This window comes from Vanellus vanellus (assembly GCF_965231255.1).
Source record: "Vanellus vanellus genome assembly, chromosome: 2".
NCBI classification, from domain to species: Eukaryota; Metazoa; Chordata; class Aves; order Charadriiformes; family Charadriidae; genus Vanellus; species Vanellus vanellus.
In genome coordinates this window covers 133,682,126-133,703,431 of record NC_138906.1, presented here as the reverse complement: position 1 = coordinate 133,703,431, position 21,306 = coordinate 133,682,126, and the positions used below count along the sequence as shown (strand labels likewise).

The 21,306-nt window shown below is 40.3% G+C and overlaps 1 protein-coding gene across 1 annotated transcript in view; it reads left to right on the top strand.

The window, feature by feature from the left end:
* NCOA2 (nuclear receptor coactivator 2) overlaps positions 1-21,306 on the top strand; it is a gene marked incomplete at its 5' end in the record, with an annotated part of 76,322 nt that overhangs the window by 39,170 nt on the left and 15,846 nt on the right. The window contains 6 exons of the mRNA XM_082499003.1: positions 8,568-8,778; positions 11,985-12,194; positions 14,232-14,447; positions 15,113-15,242; positions 18,275-18,440; positions 20,307-20,585. Of these exons, the coding sequence (XP_082355129.1) occupies positions 8,568-8,778; positions 11,985-12,194; positions 14,232-14,447; positions 15,113-15,242; positions 18,275-18,440; positions 20,307-20,585 (1,212 nt within the window). The remainder of the gene's footprint in view (positions 1-8,567; positions 8,779-11,984; positions 12,195-14,231; positions 14,448-15,112; positions 15,243-18,274; positions 18,441-20,306; positions 20,586-21,306) is intronic.

The following is a 21,306-nucleotide window of genomic DNA, read 5'->3' as shown; positions in this document are numbered from 1 at the left end:
TGGAAATTAAAATCAAGGCATATAGACTTCTCTTGTTTCTGTGCCAGTTAGGGGGGGCGGTTGCTGTTGTTTGGGTTTTTTTACTTAAAATTTTTTTATATTCAGCTCCAAGTTCCCATGGGTGATTAATTGTTCGGTGCAGAGATCATGTCTTCCTGTGCAAGGTTATCTGCTTTGAATTTTGCATTCAGAATTTCTTTGCGTTCTGTGCAAGATGGCTTGTTGCTCTGCTGCCCAACATACTAATAAACTGTATGTTGTTAGGACCTATGCTAAAAAGTGTTATTTCACTGGCTTTCATGCAGACTTCACTTTCAAAAAGCACCAGTTTCACATCGCCCAGAATGCTTCAGTTTTCAGAGCTTTGCAAGAAAAAGGGATGCAGCAAAAGCAATTTGCTACTTCAATATTACTGTTTATTTTATTTATAAAATGGGTAATTACAATATCAATTTTAGTGTAAGGCATTTTCTGGGGAGTTTATAACTAGCTGGAGTTAATGATCCTTAGCTTTGTCCTACACTATCAACTCTCCCAGCTGGTCATTAATCCCTAGGCAGCGCCCTGTGCACGAAGCCTTAGTTTGTAAATCATGATCAGATCATACGCTGTGCAAATGTTCATGACTCTCTCATTCACAGCCATATCCTTCACTTTTAAAATATTGTGTATTTTTAATGTGCGAGCTGGGTTTGAGCTTGTTAATTCTTGTGAATCTACAGTATTTTTATTATTGTGTGTCTACGAATACATCTTTTTTTTATATATTTTCTATATTATATATTGAGGCTGAGGAGGGATAGTCAACATTTTCTTAGCCCTAACTCACAGCATTGGAATTTTTTTTTTTTTTTACTTTGCCCTTTCGGCAGTCTCTAACCAGTAGACAGCTCTTTCAACAGAGGTTATAACCACAAAACGTAGAGGCCAAACATGCCACTAGAGTGTGGAAGCAGCATTGTTAAAATCTCAGTTATCCAGGCGTCTCCTAAGGTTACTTCACTACTTCTGATTCAACAGAATTTGACAGCTATTGCTATTATGTAGGAGCAATTGTGGTTTGTCAATCCTTCCCATGCTTTAGGGGGAAACCGAGCCAAATTACACTAATTTCTACAGGGATTTATCCTCAAGCCTGGATGTTAGTTTAATTCTGAATACAGCTGCTATTTTGTAGTGCCTGTAGAGGGAGGGCTTAGATTCTCTGTGAGAATTGATGCTTTGTCAAGCTAGAAAAACACAGATATCAAGAAATTCACAGCTAAACTGGCAAGAATAAACTATTTTAAAAATAGCTAATAAATTACAATTCCTAGTTCAGATCTTACACATTGAAGTCAATACTGGATTGAAGGCAGAGATCATTCAGTCCTCAGTATTTGATCCTGGACACGAACTTAGAATTTGGTAATCACCAAAAAAGTTATGTCTGTCCAAGTTGTTCAAAATCATGGCCTTCAGCTGGTGTACTCCCCAAGAATTAAATTTCTAAAAGAATTAAAATTTCCTCTTTCACGATCTCTGTGGAGTAGACAAGAAACAGCTTAGCTTGTGAACCCATTCACAAAGAGCAGGTTTTGTCCCCTCTAGAAGTTAGCTGTCTCCTCCGAGGTACTCATACAAGATCCTCCTGTCACTGATGGAAAAATAGAAGAATACTCCAGGATTTTTTTTTTTATCTTATCGTAATGTGTGTCTAATATAGGGAAGGTAAGCTGCTCTCTAGTAGTGTTTCCATTGACTAGTGGTAGCCTAGACGGCTAGTTTAAACTAGCTGTCATACTTTTTCATGACTAAAGGTAGGCAAGTTGCGTCTCACCCTAAATGTAAACATGTAACTATAAGACTAACTTTAAAGAAAGACACTTCAGTGTCTACAGGCATGGCCAACCTCAAGCATTTGAAAACCAGGTCCCCAGTATTATGAACTTTGTAAAGTGAATAGTCTATTCATTTTTTATTTTTAGGCTTCGTGTTTCTGAGGTCAGGGGAGGGATTTGAGGGGCTTGGAGTATGGACTATGGATGTGTACTGCCTTTTCTTAAAATTTGGAAACGGAGATTGTCTCCCAGGAGAGGGGGAACTGGAGGTACAGGAAGGGCCAGGAGTTGGGGCTGTTCAGAAAACCACGAAGCGGTGCAGGAGTCGTGACAAAGTGGTAAGGGCTGAAGCGCTGGGGCTTCCTCAGCGCCGAGGTAAGGAGAAGCCAGTCCCGCAGCTGTGATGGAAGGCTGCTGGATAATGACAGAAGGGCTTTTGTTGCTCCCATTGGTTGTAAATAGCATTTTAAAACCTGCTTAAAATGCAGTGCAACCTGGAGCTGAATAAACAGGAGAAGTCCAACCTGGAGTAGGAGAGGAAATGGTGGGGCATGTAAAATAATGTAAGCGTTTATCTAGCTGAAGGCCAGGCCTTTAAACAAATAACCACTTTACCCCAATTATAAAATCACTGAAAATATTTAGCATCAAAAACTCTTCAGCTTTGGAAGATGGTCTCCCACAGGAAGTGCTCGTTGCCTAAATTTAGATCAAAGCTGGAACTATTTAGTACAACACTAGAACACAGATTCTTGTGCTAAATTCTTCCATCCTCCTGCGTCCCGTCCCGTCCCCCCCCCCCTTCTTCCTCCCGTATGTAAAAATTAGCCGTGTGCTTGTGTTACCTATTTTGCAGGTTTATTTAAAACTTCTCCTCCCTGAGGAATGCTGTATTTTTAAGTAATTAGTCACTGGAGTGTGCGATTTCTCTGGAAGCTGCAGTGGAGCAGCAGTGGGATGGCCTCCGCAAGGGGGATCGGGGTGTTGGGAGGCAGCAGAGCCATTACGTTTTCTCCTTTTACTTTTGGTGTGACTTTTCTGAGCAGGAAATGCTTTGAAGTGCACCACTGTACTAAAAATAGCGGTCTTCTAGGTAGTGTGTTTAAACATATACTTCTGCAGAGAGCAGCAACTGACAGGAAGCCTTTCTCAAATAGCAGAGAATATTTCCAGTGCTGCCGTACCTTTTTCCCTTCCTTGGTGGGATGATGGTTATCAAGGTCTATTAGGCTGATTGCTATTCCAGTTAAGGCAGCTGTGGGGGAGAGGATGAGAGAGAGACCTGCTGGGGAGGCTCAGCGGAGCTTTTCCTACAGCACCAACAGTAGTAGGACTGTTGCTATCAAGCACCGCGAGTGCCCGTATCGTTCTCCACTATTAAAAAGGGAAGGCAGTGGAAACACGACTCCCGATTTTGCTACAGATTTGATTTATAGGGCATCCCTCAGCAGCAAGCCTACGTTTCCCTGCTGGCCCACCAGGTACTGTGGAGCTGCCGTGGTGGGACTTCATCCCATGCCCTCCTTCCCTGTGCCCTGCTGCTTCTGCTGTCTCTCAAAAGACTCCTCATGCTTCTGGCTGCAGCCAGCACACGCTGCTGCTGGTTGGGAGCAGCCTTTGTAGTGATCAGCAGACGGTCAAATCTGACAAGGACCGGCTAACAGCTTGGGGAAAGGAGAGTGAAAGTGTTAGGGTTAGGTCCAAGAAACGTCATGCCCCTACAATGACAGGTATTGCCTTGCTAAAGAAACGTTTTGTTTAGCTGTGTTGTTTAGCACTGCAAAACTCTTCTGTAAAATTTGGTATGGATTACTATATTCATATACACACAAAGAAACCAAGATGTAGAAATTTGAAGTAGCTTATTCTTGGAGAAAGTACTTGGCATAGTGTGGAATAAAGTCCTTATCTCCTCTTTTTTAGCCAGTAGATGATATAGACAGCCTGTTTGTCTGACAGGGACTTTGCAATGCCACAGTCTCCAGCAGCGCTGTTCCAGAAATCATCTTAAGCATGTACCTTTTTGTCCTAAAACTCAGAAACTGTTATGGTGTTCCTCACGTGCTTTATCGACTCTGCTGTCCTCTTGATTTATGTGGAAATGAGTATCTTCCCAATACTAGAATATTTTCTTTGGACATGCCCCTCATCTTCCAAAAACCTATTTCTTGATGTCCGGAGTCTATTAAATTAATGAAGAATGTTGGTTTCTTCTTGAAATTCTATCAAAACCTTAGAATGGGGATTCCATTTTCTGAATGTCTTTCAATTAGAATTCTTTTTCCAGAAGTTAGTAGTAGATTAGCTTGATAAGATAACAGGATTTCTAGCCAATTGTATGTTTATTGCAGTTAGCAGGGAGAAAAAGACTATATTGATTCCACTTCTGATTTACTTTTCACTGCTTTTTACAATCGTTTTAATTTATGGCCAGTTTGGAGCAGGTGTTTGGTTTTGTTTACCTTGTATGGCCCAATGTTTTGCCCATGCTATGGAGATAGCTAATGAGCTAACTTGGGGTTGATATAAGGCAGGGATAGTTTCAAGTTGTGTCCCCACCAAAAGACATCCTGTTGTAAGGAAGAAGTCCTAGAGGCCTCTGTCGTATGAGGTCATCAAGGAAACATATACATGTATGAAGTTTGGAGTACAGGGTCTCAGTGCAAGCCATGGGCATTGCCCGTGGTGGAAGAGAGATCTCCAGAGAGTTTAGGATCTTATCCAGACCTTCACAATCCATGGAAGCTAGACTTTGACATAGCAACTTTTGTAAACCAAACTTCATGTTGAGGCATAACTGCCTTTCAGTAGAGCTGAAAAAAAAAAATCTGTAAGCAATTAACACTGTAATCTGCCTTTCTCTACATAACAGTGATAAGTACTTCGAAAGCAGGTACTTTTTCAAATGCAAAAATATTTCTAAGCACAATTTGTCTTATGTTTTCTGGCACTTAGTGTCCAAGCTCTACGGAGATTGTTGTAATTGCATTGCTTAAAGATAGTGAAAATATGTGCATGAGAACTTTCTTGTGATGCTTAACACTTTATCAAGCATATTTTTTTTTTTAATTCACGACAAATAATTGTTTTACAGGGAGGTTAGGGTGTGCCTTCTATTTACATAAAGTTCAATTTAGACCATTAACAAAATAAATATAGAATATAAATAAAAGAAAAATCCCAAGAAACTAACCAAGTAAATATTTTAATGGTAGTTTCTGTGCATATGGTGCCATTTGAGGGTGGGTCTGGAAAGACTTAGGCTCGCCTCATAGCTTGGTGTTAATTCTGCATCAGTCTTGGAGCTTTTGCATCAGTTGAGAACCTTCATCTCATCAAAAAGTAAAGATGAAATATTTGGTATTTATTATGTTCAGCAAAAAAAAGGAAGGTTATGTATTTGTGGTGTCATAATACATCTGTTGTATTTGGCCTTTCTTTGCCACTTCCTGAGAGGAATTAAAAGCATCTTGTGGAGGTCAGTTTTCTGACACATTTCGATCAATATGTTCTTCTCTGGCTTTGTTTTGGATTTGTTTTGTTGTTGTGTTTTTTTTACATCTGATGTTTAAACAAAGAATTGGAGTAGCCAGAATGTTTAGGGGAAAAAAAAAGGGGGGGGGGGGGAGACACAAGTCCTGCACAAAACCAAACAAAAATCTCCCCTTTACTGTTGTCTCAAATATGTTTAATAAAGGCCATATGTCTTAATTCCCCCAAAGAGTACTGAATCATCCTTCTATAATTGATGATACCCTGCATCAGTCTCTTCTACTGGCTTTTGCACTCTTCTTGTACCAGATCTCCCGCTGCTCAAAATGTGGCTCCTATAAACATCGTTCACAGCTGTCTCTCAGAGCACCTTTTTGAATCTGCTTATCACCTGCCCGCGCAGTGATTTAGGCTCCTTATAATCACATTTGATTCCACCTGCCTCTACCTTTTCTGTTGGTGTGCTGTGTCCACCCAACTGCTCCGAAGTTCCTGGAAGGCAGCGAGTCAGCAGGGGGATTTGTCAAGGGCAGGGAATGGCGGACCAACCTGTTTGCCTTCTGCGAGAGGGTAGTGGGCTTTTTGGCATAAGAGAAGCAGCCTATGTCATTTGTCTGGCTTTGAGTAAGGCTCTTTGGCCCTCTTACGCGTGGCATTCTCGTAAGCAGATTAGAGGCGCGTGGTCAAGACGAAACTGCAGTGGGTGGGTAGGATGCTGTTTGGAAATCCTTACACACAAAGTAGTTATTTAAGGATTCACTGTCAAAATGGAGGTGCTGTAGGAGTTTGTGCAGCATCTAGAGCTGCTCAGTGTTTTAGTTAACCTAGATGACCCGGTGAGAGAATAGAGCGTATGCTTGGTAAAGCTGCGTGTGACACTTTGATGTGTGCAAATACACCGGAGGACAGAATTCAAATTCACCCGCAACCAGGAGATACGGAGGACAAATCTTAGGAGAACATTCAGGATGAACAAATGCTATTTATTATAATTAGTCCTGTTTAATGTCACAGAGTTAAAAAAAAAGGAGGGGACAACTGTCTAGATAGGACTTTTTCCGACCTGTGTGTAGGGATCATAGTGAGCACAAGATGAGTGAGAGTCAGTAATGTCACGTAATTAAAAAAATCACAGGCTTTTCTGGAATATGCCATCAGAGTGTACTATGCGTAGAGCAGATTTTCTGCTTCACTCTGCAGTTGTAAGGCTTCATCGTAAGCCTGTTCTGGACACGGCACTTCAGCAAAAGTGTGGATCAACTGAAGACAGGAGCAATGAGAGTAAAGAGAGGTCTAGACAACAGGTTATATGCTGAAGAAAATTTAACACATTGAAATTGCTTATTAACTTCAGCTTAAAGCCCCGAAAGGCACATGTTTTCAAATAGAGAAAAGGCTAGAAAAAGAAAGGGGAACACAAGTTGTTCTCCAGATTGAAAATACAACAGGAAGGAAGGGCCTAAATTTCAGTGAGGGAGATTTTGCATTTACACTGAGGGAAAAAAACTCGAAGAGTGAGGATGGCAGAGTGCTGAAACCAATTCCCCAGGGAAGCTGCGTATTTTCTGCCACTGGATGTCTTTAACAAGAGGCTATATGAACTTCTGTAGGGAACGGAATACACTAATTTTGCCTTGAGGCTTTAAGTTTCTTCCAGTCCTCCGATCGTGTGATTTCCTACCATTTCGCCAATGACGCCAGCCTCCAGATCACCCACGTGCTGCTTTTTAACAGAGTAAAATCTGTCCTCTTTTGCACCATATATTCCGATCTGTAGGACTAGGTGGTGATGTGGAAAGAGTAAAGAGTAGTACTGTGTTTATCTGCAGCCACAGTCATCCAAAAAAGGTATGTAGAGACGTAACCTCGAGGCATCTTGGCTACCTTTGAATAAAACACCTGGGCTTCCCAGGAGCAGGTTAGCTGTGGCAGCAGGAGTTTAGTACAGACTAAGGTGCACTGCTTCCAAGCTAGGCTGAGCGCGCCTCGGTAGGCAGTTTAAAGCCCCATCTCAGGTGTTTCTACATTATCCTGTGATCTGCTCTCAATAAGTAACAAGTTCACGATGTGGCGGTAGGACAAAAAAGAACAGGACGAATTGTATTTCAGTTGTGTGCTTGTTTGTGGTGGTATTTCTTGGTTCCCCATCCTTCACGGCTGGCTGCTCGCTCGCTGCCTCTCTTCCGTCATTGCACGTTTCCTAATGAAGGCGCTGATTTTGAGTAGGTTTTTGTTAAAAATACTGTCATGAAATGTTTCCTGGGCAACTTGGTGGTGACTGAGACTGGACTGCCTGTTAGTAATCATTACTGAAAAGAGTTTTACCCCATTTAAAGGTTTAGGATTGGAGATGATACTTGTAATGATTTCCAAATTTCAGTCAGACAAAGATTTTATTTCTGCAGGTTTATAGACAGAGAAGCTGACACAAAAAAATACTGGTGAAAATCAACATTTTTAAGAAAAACATGCAGGTCAGCATTTATGTCAGTATAGGACATAATTTTTTCCCCATCTTTATTTCATGATAATTTTCTACTGAATAGAATGTAACTAGATTTCTCTTTTTTTTCTTACTGTAGAGAAGTTATTTTCAGTGATTTGGAACATTTTGAGCGAAATAAATTCCTAAATCTAGTACCTAGTTGACAGGTTTTAATTTATAGAACTTCATTGAATTGTGTATTTCTTGCAAGTTAACATACATAGAGTTATTCAGTGTTAAGGTTTTGAATGTAACAAAGAAAATGCGTATGGGGAATTGTTTTAGCCATGAAGCAACTTTTCCATCGTATGCTTTTAATCAAGTCATAAAGAGACTAGAAATATGACTGTGCTGAAAGGAATATTGGTTATACCTATATAAACCCCCATCTTCATCACTGTTGGATCTCTTCCCCTGCCAAATTATCCCTGCTGTCTGCACCGATCACAGAGTTCACAGGGAAAATCTTTCCTTTGCCCAACGTATGGATCGTGAGGATCCGTACATCCCGATGATGGGGTTTTGAAGGGGTGCCAGTGCCACACGGGGCTCCCCAAATGCAAGGCAGACGAGCCCTGGGAAGCCGGCACAGTCCCCTTTCAACAACTTTGTGAGCTTCCTCCACATCGGGCTTCTTGCAGGAAGCATCCGAAGCCGGTGCGGACATAACGGTTGTGGGGTGCCTGGCTCGGGGCGAGCAGGACGCCGACAGCAGGCGAGCAGCGACGTGTACTGTGGGTTTGTGGTTGTTTTTGTTTTTTTTATTGCAGCCAGGCAGTGAATTGGATAACTTGGAGGAGATTCTGGATGACCTGCAGAACAGCCAGTTACCACAGCTTTTCCCAGATAGCCGCCCAGGCGCGCCAGCGGGCTCGGTCGACAAGCAAGCCATCATCAATGACCTCATGCAGCTCACCAGTGACAGCAGCCCCGGCGCGGCTGTGGCCACCCAGAAACCAGCAATGAGGATTTCACAGAGCAGTGAGTCCGCCTTTCGCGCGCGTGTCGGCAACGCTTGCGAACCCCCAAAGCGATGGTGGCGGTGGTGGTGGTACCCCGGGGTCGCTGGGGAGGAACCGGGCAGCTCCTGGTCCTGCTCTGGTCTTCCGTGATGACATAGCGCCATCTGCGGTCGTCCCGTTTTGAAACACGTGTGGAGGTTATGTCTAATTCACTCAGCGTCCTGGAATTCCGTGCCTTTTGAGGAGTTTTAAGGGGTACCCTCAAAATAAATGAAACGTCCCCTGCTGCGGTTAGAGGTGATGCTGCTGTTGCGGGGGGGGGTTGGCGTGGGGAGCGTGTGCATGTCATTGTGATGCAGATCGCTCCTCTCCAGCAGCTCCTTCGGTAAAATGGGCGAGAGGGGCTTTTCTAGGCGTGAAGTAGAGTCATCTTCTAAAACCTCAAGATTAATAGAAAGGCTTATGATTAAGAGGAATGGCCAAGTTTAATTTGAATTTGTGGCTTTTAATTGAGTCACTTCCAGCTGACAATGTTCCTTAACTTAATTAATTAACTCACAAATCAGCATGGAAATGTTGGTCTACCACCATAGAATAATGGAAAGTGGGCAAGACAGCAGTCTTATCAGCTACGAATGTTGAAGAAAATAGCATAAAAAGCCACTGTTTCATTTTTTTTCTCCTGTTGGCTAGGATGGCAGCATCTGTTTACTTCCTTGAATGTACACTGGTGGGGTTTTTTTATAAAACATAGGGTTTAGATAATATTTTTAGCCATTCTAAAGATACAAAAATAACACCGTGCCACTTTCAGGTAAACTCAAATTATTACTTCAAAATGTTTAAATAAATATTAATATTACTATTAATCAGTATTAATATTTAAATGCCTATAAAACTACTACAGATACTTAAATGATCATTTGTTATCAGATGCTTGGATTTAATGTACTCTTTTTTGTAAGTATGGGGATACGAGGAGCACATAAATCAGAAGGAAATCACTGTGCTTCTGAAATCTTTAGCATATTCTTCCTGGAGCAAGGTCCGCTGGTTCCTTCCACTGTAGCCTTTTGGCTTTCCAGAGTTAACCTGGCTTTAAACCCCCTTTCCGAGCTACTGGCAGTACAGTGACAGTATGATTGTAAATGAGAGTGTCCTGGTGGTTAGCAGCAGTTCCGTAAAAGCAGCATCCTGTTTCCCATGTAAATTAAAACCCTAAAACTTTTTCTGCCACCTCAATCCTGTGTCTGTGCCCGTGCCTGATTCCCCTAGGGAACTTCTGCCTTGTTTTCAGTAGAAGAGCATACAGAAAACAGGTGCACAGAAATAGTGAGTGGCTTCTTACACGCTCATGGAAAAGCAATGTAGAATGAATGTCAAATCATACGCATTTTCAAAAAAGATTTGGGGGGTTACACTTTTTTTTCTGAAAAAATAACCAGCTTTCATTTTACTGGTTTTACATGAAAATACATAAAATATTGTCATGTGTTTTTTAAAAAAAAAAATAGAGAGACTTGAAAGGTGCTCAATTTGCCAAATTGCTACAGTCTGTTGAGTGGGGGACAGGGAGCCTCCTTCAGTCCCATTCTGACCAAGAGTAGAACGTGTGATCTGGGCACCATGGCACCTCATCAACTGTGTTGCTATTTTGTGCTGCATTTCAAGCTTTTCTTTTTTGTAGCATCAGTGGGTGCTGGCAAAGCTACCCATATAATAACTTATTAATCTGCGTGCTTTTTCAAACTTCTGGGGCAAACTGTTCTGAAGCTGTCATGGTTTGGTTCAAACCTTACTTTATGGTGCCCCTAAGCTTGGGAAGGTCATTTTTGTCTCATAAGTAAGTTTGGTTTGCTTGTTTGAACAGACAATCAAGACAAAATTTTGATCTCACGGTTAGGATTTCAGTGTATGTGATGTGTTGTATTTCCTATACACACATATAAGCAAATTCACCTGGCAGAGAACTTGTGTTTAAAAAAAAAAAAAAAAAAAAAAGTTCCTGTAGTCTCGTTTTATAAAATAAGAAGAAAAGTCAGAGACCTTTGTAATAAGATGTTTCTGTGCTTTTTAACAAGCTTAATAAACTTCATCTAAGTTCTCAAATTCAAAAGTGTCACTACTTTGATCTAAAATAAGAAAGAAGTTGTTTAACTTCTTTGTAATTGGGTGAATATAAAAATGCAGAAGTTGCTCTAAGGATGCCGTTATATCAGAGGCTCTCCTAGGAGAAGCTATGCGGAAGTATTGCAAATAATAATTTCGCAAAAATGGTTAATTTATTTCTATGTATTTTATTGGTATGATTGGAAATGGAATCACGGGCACAAGGTCAGTGTATGATTCATGTGTGAGAACTAGTTGTGCGCATAGGGGATGCTTTCCTGCATTGGATCATTGCCCAAAGACCAGCTGTGCCAGATGCTTGCCAGTCACAATCTGAAGCTCACTTTCCTGAGGCAGTCTGCAGTTTTCTTTGTAGAGGCTGATTTTAAGAGCATCACCTCAACAGAAGAAAATAGTTATGTAAAGGCGACAGTAACCATCAGGGATGGTTGTGTTTACCAGAATGTTACAGTGGCACAGCCCTGTGCCCCTGCTTACAAGGGGTAATATAAATTAAAAATAAATAATATAATATAAATTAAAAATAAGCCCCTGCTTATTTGTTGTTGCTGAGTCATGGAAGGATTTATTTTTATTATTGGCAAAAAATGTAAAAAAAAATTAAGAGGGAGATCTAGAAATGGGGCTGCAGGATCCAATATAGACTCAGTCTGTCCTCAATTTTGGTAACTTCTTCAGGGGCACAGCTTATGCCGGAAAACTTTCAAAACTGAAATAATTCCTAGCAATCTGCCTCAGGATGACATCTGCATGCAATTACAGTCCTACTAGGTATAAGATTAATTGGCAGTAGTATGCACATCACATAGTGGTGTATTTTGCTGTAGTGGCTCTTCTGTCAGTTAAATTGCATCATTTAAAGTTTTAAAAATATATGTCATATCTGGTTTAGTGTCAGAATGTTCCATTTGAAATTTACATAAAAATGTCAAGAAGGGATGTTTCTCAGACAGATATGGAGTGGGTAAATTATGCAGCATTAAATAGCTCAGCCCAAGAGCTTGAAGGGTGTTTGGGTTCTTTTTTTTTTTTTTTAACAAGTAAAGTTTCCATTCTTGTAACTTTGCTTTTTTCTTCTTTGCTCCTCCTGTCTAGCTTTTAATAACCCACGAGCAGGGCAACTGGGCAGGTTATTGCCAAACCAGAATTTACCACTTGACATCACACTGCAGAATCCAACAGGTGCAGGAACTTTCCCACCCATAAGAACGAGTAGCCCCTATTCAGTGATACCTCAGCCGGGACTGATGGGCAGGAATGAAGGGATGATAGGAAATCAAGGAACTTTAGGCAACAGTAGCACAGGTAAGATGACTTTCTTTTTTTTTTTTTTAAATATACTTGAGTAACAGAATGTAGCATGTGTAACTTTACATTGGGGTTATTATAAGTGCGGATTATTATAAGTACTTTCCAAAAAGTCTGCAAAAAAGCATGTTTCATGGTCTGTTATGTATTGGCATATTTATTTTGAATTTCTGATTCTGCATATTTTTAGTCCTGCTCTTTATGCACTGCTTTTCACCTACCAGAAAGCTTCTAGATGAACACGGTGTATTGGCAATTAGAGTCTGTTCACATCAATGTTCCAGATTCAGCTGAGGCTTAGATAGGTAAAAGTCCAATCTTTCTGCCTCAAAAAGCAAATAGATTAACCACTTTTCTGTAGACGTAGTTATTTCAAAACACAATTGTGGGCATTAGCCTTGCCCTTATGATGTGTGTATCTCTACAGACTTTGGGTTTGCCCTCGGTTATCCTTTACTTATCAGCCTCAGTTCTCATTTTAAATTAAAGAAATGCTAACGTTTTCATCATTTTCTGAAACATAAACTTTTTGGGAACCATCAGGTGTTGCAGTGGTATTACCTCTCGTCAGGCATTATGCCTGATTTGTGGTGCATTCATATCTTCATGTTGCCCCAATATTGTATGAAGATACCATAGCGGGTTTCCCAAGAAAAGTCTGGCTGATTGACTTATTTCAACTAGTATATAGTCTGAAGCTGTCCAAGTGTGCAACAACTGCTAAGACCTCTGAGTGTGTAAATAAATGGGCATTGTAAGTCCTTTCAGCTGGCTATTCACTGTCAAAATTTTATGTTTAGCTTGCACCAGTATTAAAAAAGACATGCTGCCAGACACTGAAATATCCTGTTCAAGCAGTTAGAGGTCAACTTGTAGCCTTTCCTATAGGTGTCCTATTACTTTCATGTTCTGTATACGTATTAGAGGTTGTTATTCATCTTATGTATACAAGTTAGAGAGTATTATCTGTGTTCCTGGCACTTGCTGTAGCACACCACATATTTCAGCTGATAGAATAGAACACAAATAGAACAAACCTAAGGATGGAACACTGGAGAAAATTTTGTACAGCGGCTGAGACAATGACTCTCCTCAGAGGGTTTTTCTCCTTGGATATATCAACAAATAATTGAACTGATGAGTAATAATTATTTGTGTGGTTTTTAGTATTCATTTAAGGATGTTGCAAAATGCAACTGAGAGACCGGTAATCCAATCTGAAATCAGTGTTTTATCTGCTCTCTTGACTGTATAAAATTGAAATGTATAAATACTAGGAATGCACGTCTTTGGGTTTGGGTTTTTTTTTTGTGTTGGGGTTTGGTTGGGTTTTTTTGGCTACTGTCAGAGTGTAGTACTCTATATATTCCAAGTGTAAATAAACTGTATCAGTTGTTTACAGTAGATGTAGGAGGACTTCCCCTAAAATAACGGTAATGAACTTCAGCATCTATCGGAAAGTTCCTGTGAGTAATTTCCCTGCACTGTATATTGGTTCGAGATTTATCTGGGTGAGCCTCGAAGCTAAGAAGGCTGTCGGTTCTGAATGCAAGGACTTGCCAAAAGATGTTTGCAGAATGTGAATTTAGACTCAGTCCTCCTAATTTGTAAGCGTGTGTAGCGATAACATGTTGTTACTCAAGCCTTCGTTCTCACTTAGCGCTTGGAAAGTAAAGCACTGACACACACATCAGCAAACGTGATTCATTTCCTGAGGAAGGAAGTCAGGGCTATCCGCACACCCTCAGCACCTGTCGCAGACTACACGTGGGAACGCTTACTCTGAACAACGTTTCGGAAATGATAAAAGGATCTTCCTCATGTAAAATGCATAATAATCTCCAGTCCCTTGACTAAGCAGCATAAGGCGTCATTCTGTAGCTTTGCACATCTGGACAGACAGTTGTGGTACAATGCGCTTTGAGTGAAACGACTGCATTTTTGTCGCTAAAAACGCAGCTCATCAGGCAGTTGTAATGCTAAAGCTGTTCTGAAGCATGTGCCGGCACCTAAGTCTGTTTGTCTTTTGTGCAGGAATGATCGGTGGCAATGCCCCTCGGCCTGCCATGACATCTGGAGATTGGGGAAGCCAGGCTCCTGCTGTGAGGGTGACCTGCGCGCCCACGGCTAGTGCCATGAACAGGCCGGTGCAAGCAGGCATGATCCGCAACCCCACGGCCAGCATCCCCTTGAGACCCAGCAACCAGCCTGGCCCAAGGCAGATGCTTCCATCTCAGGTCATGAATATGGGTAAGTCAGGGCAGGTGTGAAGTTGTGCTTTTTGGCGTGCGCTGGATTGTCAAAGATGAAGCAGGATTTAAAAAAAAAAAAAAGAAAGAAAAAAAGGGAAAAAAAAAGACTCACTTCAGTTATACATTTGATGAGAACCGTATCCCACAGTGAAAGTTTCTTTGGAAGTGGGAAGGAAGGTGTGTAGAAAGACTAACTTTCAACACATGTATTGATATGAGTAATTCCTGGTACTCTGTAGCTCCACAGTGGTGTGGCCAAAGAAAGAGAATATGAAGTTGCTCTTTATTAAAGGCTGTGGAGTTTTTTAAGAGGAAATGCTGGGAACGTTATCATTGTTCGTGGTCACTTTTAAAGCAAGTACATTAGGATATTTACTCTATATACTGTCCTTTTCTTATGCTTATCTTTCTAAATTTTTGCATCTATGATGTCACATCTGCTGGTTTATGGGTTTGAACCACTTTCAGAGTTCTCATGTTATTTTCTCAAATTTTAAAAGCAATTTCTAATCTCTAAAAAAGTTATGATGCTTCGAAGTGTTACATTACTGAAGCCTTAATGGTTTTGTTTGCTTTTACTGTACATAGATAATTCAACTGAAAGAATTAACAGGAAAGCAGATTCTTTTCACAAAAGTTATGTGGTTATTTTTCATTTATTAGGGCCATCCGAATTGGAGATGAACATAGGGGGACCTCAATATAGCCAACAACAGGCACCTCCAAATCAGACTGCACCATGGCCAGACAGCATCTTGCCTATAGATCAGGCAACTTTTGGTAATCAAAACAGGTGAGTCTTACTGTCGCATCAAAACATGGAGAGATTTTACAGGTCTATGTTTTACACATCTCAAGGAAACCAAGTTCTACATAACATATTCACCAAGCATACATCAATTTAATGGTTGCAGTATTTTATGGTCATGAAATGTATGCACGTTCCAGTAACACTTATAAATACTCTCTTTGCCATTTAATGTGTTGGAAGAATTGGAAATTCTGTATCACAGCGAACGCTGCCAGTGCTTTGGGTAGTTGCACCAATTTCACCTCTCAGGCATTAATAAGGGCATGATTCTGTCTGGTTTTAATTGTTAACAATTATACTTAACACAATGTGGGAAAATGCTTGAGCCTTTGTAGTTATAACATAGCTATCTTCTCCTGCAATGGGGTAGTGTTTTAAGTAGTGCAGGACATCATTCATTTCTGGTTCGTGTGGGATTTTTTAATTGACTTAAATTCTGTAAAAGGTGAGGAAGGAAAGGTGAAGAGAAATGCAGACTGCCTCTTCCCTGAAGTTAGCTCCTCCTCTGGTATCCAGAACCACAGGTGGATCACAAGTTACATTACTCATATGTAATATATTAACTTTGTTGATTATGAAGACTTTTAAATAATGCTGTTACTATGAAAAGCAATTTACACTTCTTTAAAAAAAGGCATGTCTTTTCCAAAAAGTTTGTTGCTTAAATATATATATATATATACACACACACATATATGGACTGGATAAGTGATACAAAATGGAGAGATAAAGGAGAAATGTTGAAATATTTTGAATTACATGAGTTGGGATATTTTTCAGAAGTAAAGGAGAGGAGTGCTGAAAAGAAAATGAAGAGGAAGCAGTTGGAAAAAAGTGTGTTTGAAGAAAGATTAATCTTCTGACTACATTCTCTTAATTTTCATTATGAAAGGATGTCTAAAAATATTATCTGTAAATTTAAGTGTGGCATTTTCTCTGTTACTTTTCTAACTTTTTCATGCTTTTCAAGATGTTTTCTAGTGCTAGTTCTCCCCCAGTTAAGGTGACCATATGCCAAAAGCACTGTTTGTGTAACTTAATTTTTCACTTAAAAATGACGCTGTAAAATAAAACACAGGGCCATGTTTGATCAGCAGGCAAGGCAGATAATTCTTCCATTTTGTTACCTTTGCATTTCTCATAATTTCCTTGTAGCTGGAGACGGTGAAAAAAATTCCCATTGCGATGCATCTGAAAGTAATCATATTTTGACCATTTACACCCAAACAGAGATGGAAGATTGTTTGGTGCTGCCATTTCTTATTTTATTAATCCCTGGGATTTGTATTTTTATAACCTCATTATCGTTGTCGGTATTAAATTTGATAAAAGTTAAATCGTAAGTAAAAACAATTCTTTTAGAGAAAAATTAACATTATCATTGCAGTATATGAACGAAATGGGGACAAAACAGTGTCATTGTCATCCTTTAACATATAGAATTTGACAAATATTTTAAACTTTTTCTTACCGTATGTATTCATGCCCATTTACAATTTGAGGTAGGTTTTTTGGCTAGCCCCATTGATTGTTTTTCCATATGATAGATCCCTTCTTATAAGATACCTTTAAAGTTTGCAAGCAATTTGATTCAAAGGATTTTTTTTTTTTTGCTCTTCCCTTTTACTGATTTATAATTCCATTTGTGAGAGTTATAGAAACTTCTCTTTATATGAGATTGATTAACACTTTGCGATGTTTTAAAGGTATGTCATATATATACTTATTTTTATTTTTTTACAGCCCAGGATCTAATTAAAAAGAATATGTTGTTGTTAGTTCTCCTGCTTGGCATCCTTTGCGGGTTTTAGGTGTATAGCCTGACGATGCAGCTCTCTGCTTCTGCTTAGCTTTGACATAGAGATTAGACTTCCATGGCAACCATATATCTCATTATGGAAACTAAATATACAAACATGTTTCTTTGTTTTTCCAAACAGACATGTAAAAAGGGTTCACATACAGTGCTGCTTCCTCCCTCCATGTGTGACAGATTTTGTTGTCTCTGAGTAATTATCTGGGATGGGATTCTGCCATGATGTGTGTATAGTAGCTGCCCTTGCTTGCAGAATGCTTTGCTCTTTATATTTTCTGTTGTAGCCTTGTAGTACCGCGTGTGAAGTGGGGCTTGTATGTGAACTGCAAAACAAAACCACATCGTTTGGCTGCAGATAAGGTGTTATTTCAGATTTAGTTTGTTTCTGAGTAAGTTTTGTCCTTTGGGTTTGGAATAAACCTTTATTCTGCCTTTGTAACCGTGAGTGTGCTTTGCATACAAATTCAAGGGTGAGGTAAGCAGGATTTATAGAGCCAGCACGCTCTGCCTGACAGTATCCAAATTCTTGCTGACACCTTTCTGAGGCACGTAACCAAGTGCATAAACTTGTACCCAAGTGTGCAATTCCATCAGATAGGTTGAGCTGGTGCAGTGTTTTGCTGCAAACAAAAGGGGAACGTCCTTCTCTCTCTGCTCCCTCGTGCTTCTGGCCAGCTCTTCCAGACATTCGGTTTGTGCGAGTTCGAACGATCCTCGGACCCCTCTGTGACCTCTTCCACTCGCTTAGTCTGACAGAAAACCAGTTAATAAGAGTGGCTACGGAAAGGAGTTCTTCTACTTGTGATAGCATACTTAATCTAACATCTGAAATTCAAAGTTACAATTGGTTTAAAAGAAAATTAATCAACCTTCTGTGTTCAGAGACTATATTCTATGCTGACTTCTCTGTTCCTCTGTTGACCCCGTAATATGAAATCAGCACTCGGGCGTACCTTTGATGTGCTTCCTAACTTGTCGGATACACCGTGCTTGTAGGGTCTTGACAAGCATTAATCACGCTATTTACTTAATTCTTTGGGTAGCGTAACTTTCATCCAGAATAGTTTTCTAAACAAAATTGGCAGCGATTAAAATAATTTCTGTCTCCACTTGTTAATTCAATTTGAGTACTAATCCTCTGATATTATTTCTTGTTTTTCAGCAGCTGTTTACCAACGCTGTGTTCATGTTTTCACAGGCAACCGTTTGGCAGCTCACCAGATGATCTCTTGTGTAATCATCCTTCATCAGAGTCACCAAGTGATGAGGGTGCTCTCCTGGATCAGCTTTACATGGCATTAAGGAATTTTGATGGTTTAGAAGAAATCGACAGGGCTCTAGGAATACCAGAACTAGTTAGCCAGGTACACTGGACATTGCATTGCATGTATTAGGTATCGGGTTTAAAGGCTATGTTGTCAAGGTGGAGGTACGATGTGTGTTGAAGAAGGGGATTGTACAACACTTCTTGCAAGCTAGGATGGAGTTACATATTCTGGTGGGAGTCCACCCAGGCTCAGTGTTGCCTGAAAAGGTTCCTTCAGCCCCAGATTTAGTCTTCCTTCCTCTCCTCTGCTTCACCAAGCTCTCCTTCTTCTCACCTGTGCTCAGCCACTTCGCTTTATGGAACTAACCTGACCAAAACCCAAAACGTTAGCAGGCTTCTGCTTATCCAGTGGTCAGAGGAACAACTGTGTGGGAGAAAGGTAAGATCACGGCCGGCAACAGAGTACAGGAAAGAAGAAAAAAGGAAGACCTAGGAGCAGAGGAGCAAAACCAAGAACTTTGCTTTTGGATGAGCAAACCTGTAACATGTAATTTCACCCCTAGTTTTTCCCTTAGTTGATTAAGGGACTAGTTTCACCTGAAGCACTTAAAACTGTAAAATTTTTTTTTCAATTACGAATATGCTTCCTAAACTTTGCAGCATGAAATTGTTCTATGCTTTTTCATCCTGTTTTTTCCCCACAGTTATTTTTGTTGGCTTCCAGTTGGTTCTTGTCTTTTTCAGTCTTATATGGTGCAAAAAAATGTGGTAAACATAAAAAAGATTTTGGGGAAAAGTTAGTTCTTGATGTTTCTGGCGTCAAAATTATATTTCCAAAAGCAACTGCACATGTTTCTCTAATGATTTAATGTTCTCAGAGGAGCCTAGAATACCCATTTCATTTCCCAGCACTCATCAGCATCCTGAGCATAACTTCTGAACTAACTCTGCGTTTTAGATATGAAACAGGACCAATGAAATCCTGCTTTGAACATAAGGAAACTATCTCCAAGCCTATTTGGTACAACACAGAACTTGAGGTGTTAAGCTCGAGATACAATTTATTGGTGAACTTCAATTTTTCAGTGTGAAACTTTCACACAATATTACGTAGGTTTTGGGATACTACCACCAAAAAATATGAATAATGTTTTATTTCAAACTAAGTGGTAAATATATTTCTATTTAATTAATATCTCAGTGGAAACAGTTGAGGAATTTTGCAGATAAGAGAACTGTCAGATTTTAGAACACGTTTTTTAAAATATCCATCAAACATTTTATAGGAGCTTAAAGTCTTTCTTTCGTGAGGGCACTGAAATTTAGATTAACTTGATTTCCAAGGTCAGTGCGGAATAAGCTATAAAATTATTCTGGCTAGAGCAAATATTAGGGAAGTATCTAGAATGGAGTTTAGAACTGTGTTAGCTTTTTTTATGCTAATGGATAATCAGTTTGTGTGAAAGTGCCCTGAAAGAATTAGGCACTCTGTTCACATTAGCATCTTTATTTGAAGTCATTATTTTGTTTAGAGACACTGATAGAAATATACTTTCTTATCCTTATTCATTTGTAACGTCTTTGAATTTATCTCGGATTCAATGGCAAAAATATGCTGGCATCACTTCATTTACCGATTTTGATATAGCGTTTGTCATTTCAGGTTTTTATTCGTTAGCGGAATAATACAATGGCTGCGTTAAGAACATGACAAAGATTGTGGGTCTTTGTTTTAAAATAAAAACAAAAGAGAGGAGGAATATGAATACGTTTTGATGCTCCAAAATACAGTTCTATTTGGGTTTAAGTTTCATATGTAGATAAAGAAAGCTTATGTAATTTTCTGTTCACAGACATTCACATCCTGGAAGTTTGGGGTTGCAGGGTGGCTGCATGAGTCTCATAGAATCCTGTGAAAAGCCATCTCCCGCCAACTGTTGCTGTTGTTCACATTTTCCTGCAGAGCCAAGCTGTCGACCCAGAGACCTTCCCCAGCCAGGAGTCCGGCATCCTGATGGAGCAGAAGGCTCCCGTGTTCTCCCAGCAGTACGCGGCGCAGGCTCAGATGGCGCAGGGCAGCTACGCGCCCATGCAGGACCCGAGCTTCCACCCCATGGGGCAGCGCCCGGGGTACGCAGCCCTGCGCATGCAGCCCCGGCCCGGCCTCCGACCCGCCGGCATCGTGCAGAACCAGCCAAACCAGCTGCGGCTCCAGCTGCAGCACAGGCTCCAGGCACAGCAGGTACCGTCCCCTTTCCCTGCCCGGCTTCACGCTGGCACGGGTGCCTCCCCTAGGCAGCACACACTGGCAGCTTGCTCCAAACAGACCAGTGTGTACCTCGTTTTGTCACAGCCTAGCTCCGCTTGTAAACTAAAAGTGCTAGCTTTTTTTTTTGGCTAGTTGTGCCAAGACAGTGCCTTACTCATTCTTTTTTTTGGTCTTCTTTCTGCATCTTTCCGTTATTCTTTCTGTAACAGCCTGCAAGAATGTGCCTAGTATTTAAGCCTCGGTCTCACTAATTCTTTGAGCAAGGCTACAGTGGTGCTTTTTGTTACATAAGTCTTTTTCTGTTTGTTATATCTTGACTCTTCCAGCAATCTAAATGCTTTTATTGCTGCCTGATACCTACATCCTTTTTTTTTTTTTTTTCCTTGGCCTTGGTCTACTTTTGAGGATCATCTTAAGTTGTTGTTTGTTGTTTCATTTTTAAATATAGTTCACAGTACTAAAAATAAGATATTAATGCTTTTCTAGTGGAGGAGGGAAGATCGTTTCTGCCTTCAAACATCAGGATAGGGTCGAATTCAGAGTAAGCCTCAACAGTCCAATCCCAAACTCAAAAAGGACAAGAGCTGTAAAGGCAGCATATTTGGTAAACATCTTAGTTGTTATTTGTATGGTGTGTTATCTCCTTAAGAAATAGGATTCTGGGGATGACAATACGACTTGACTCGGAAAACTA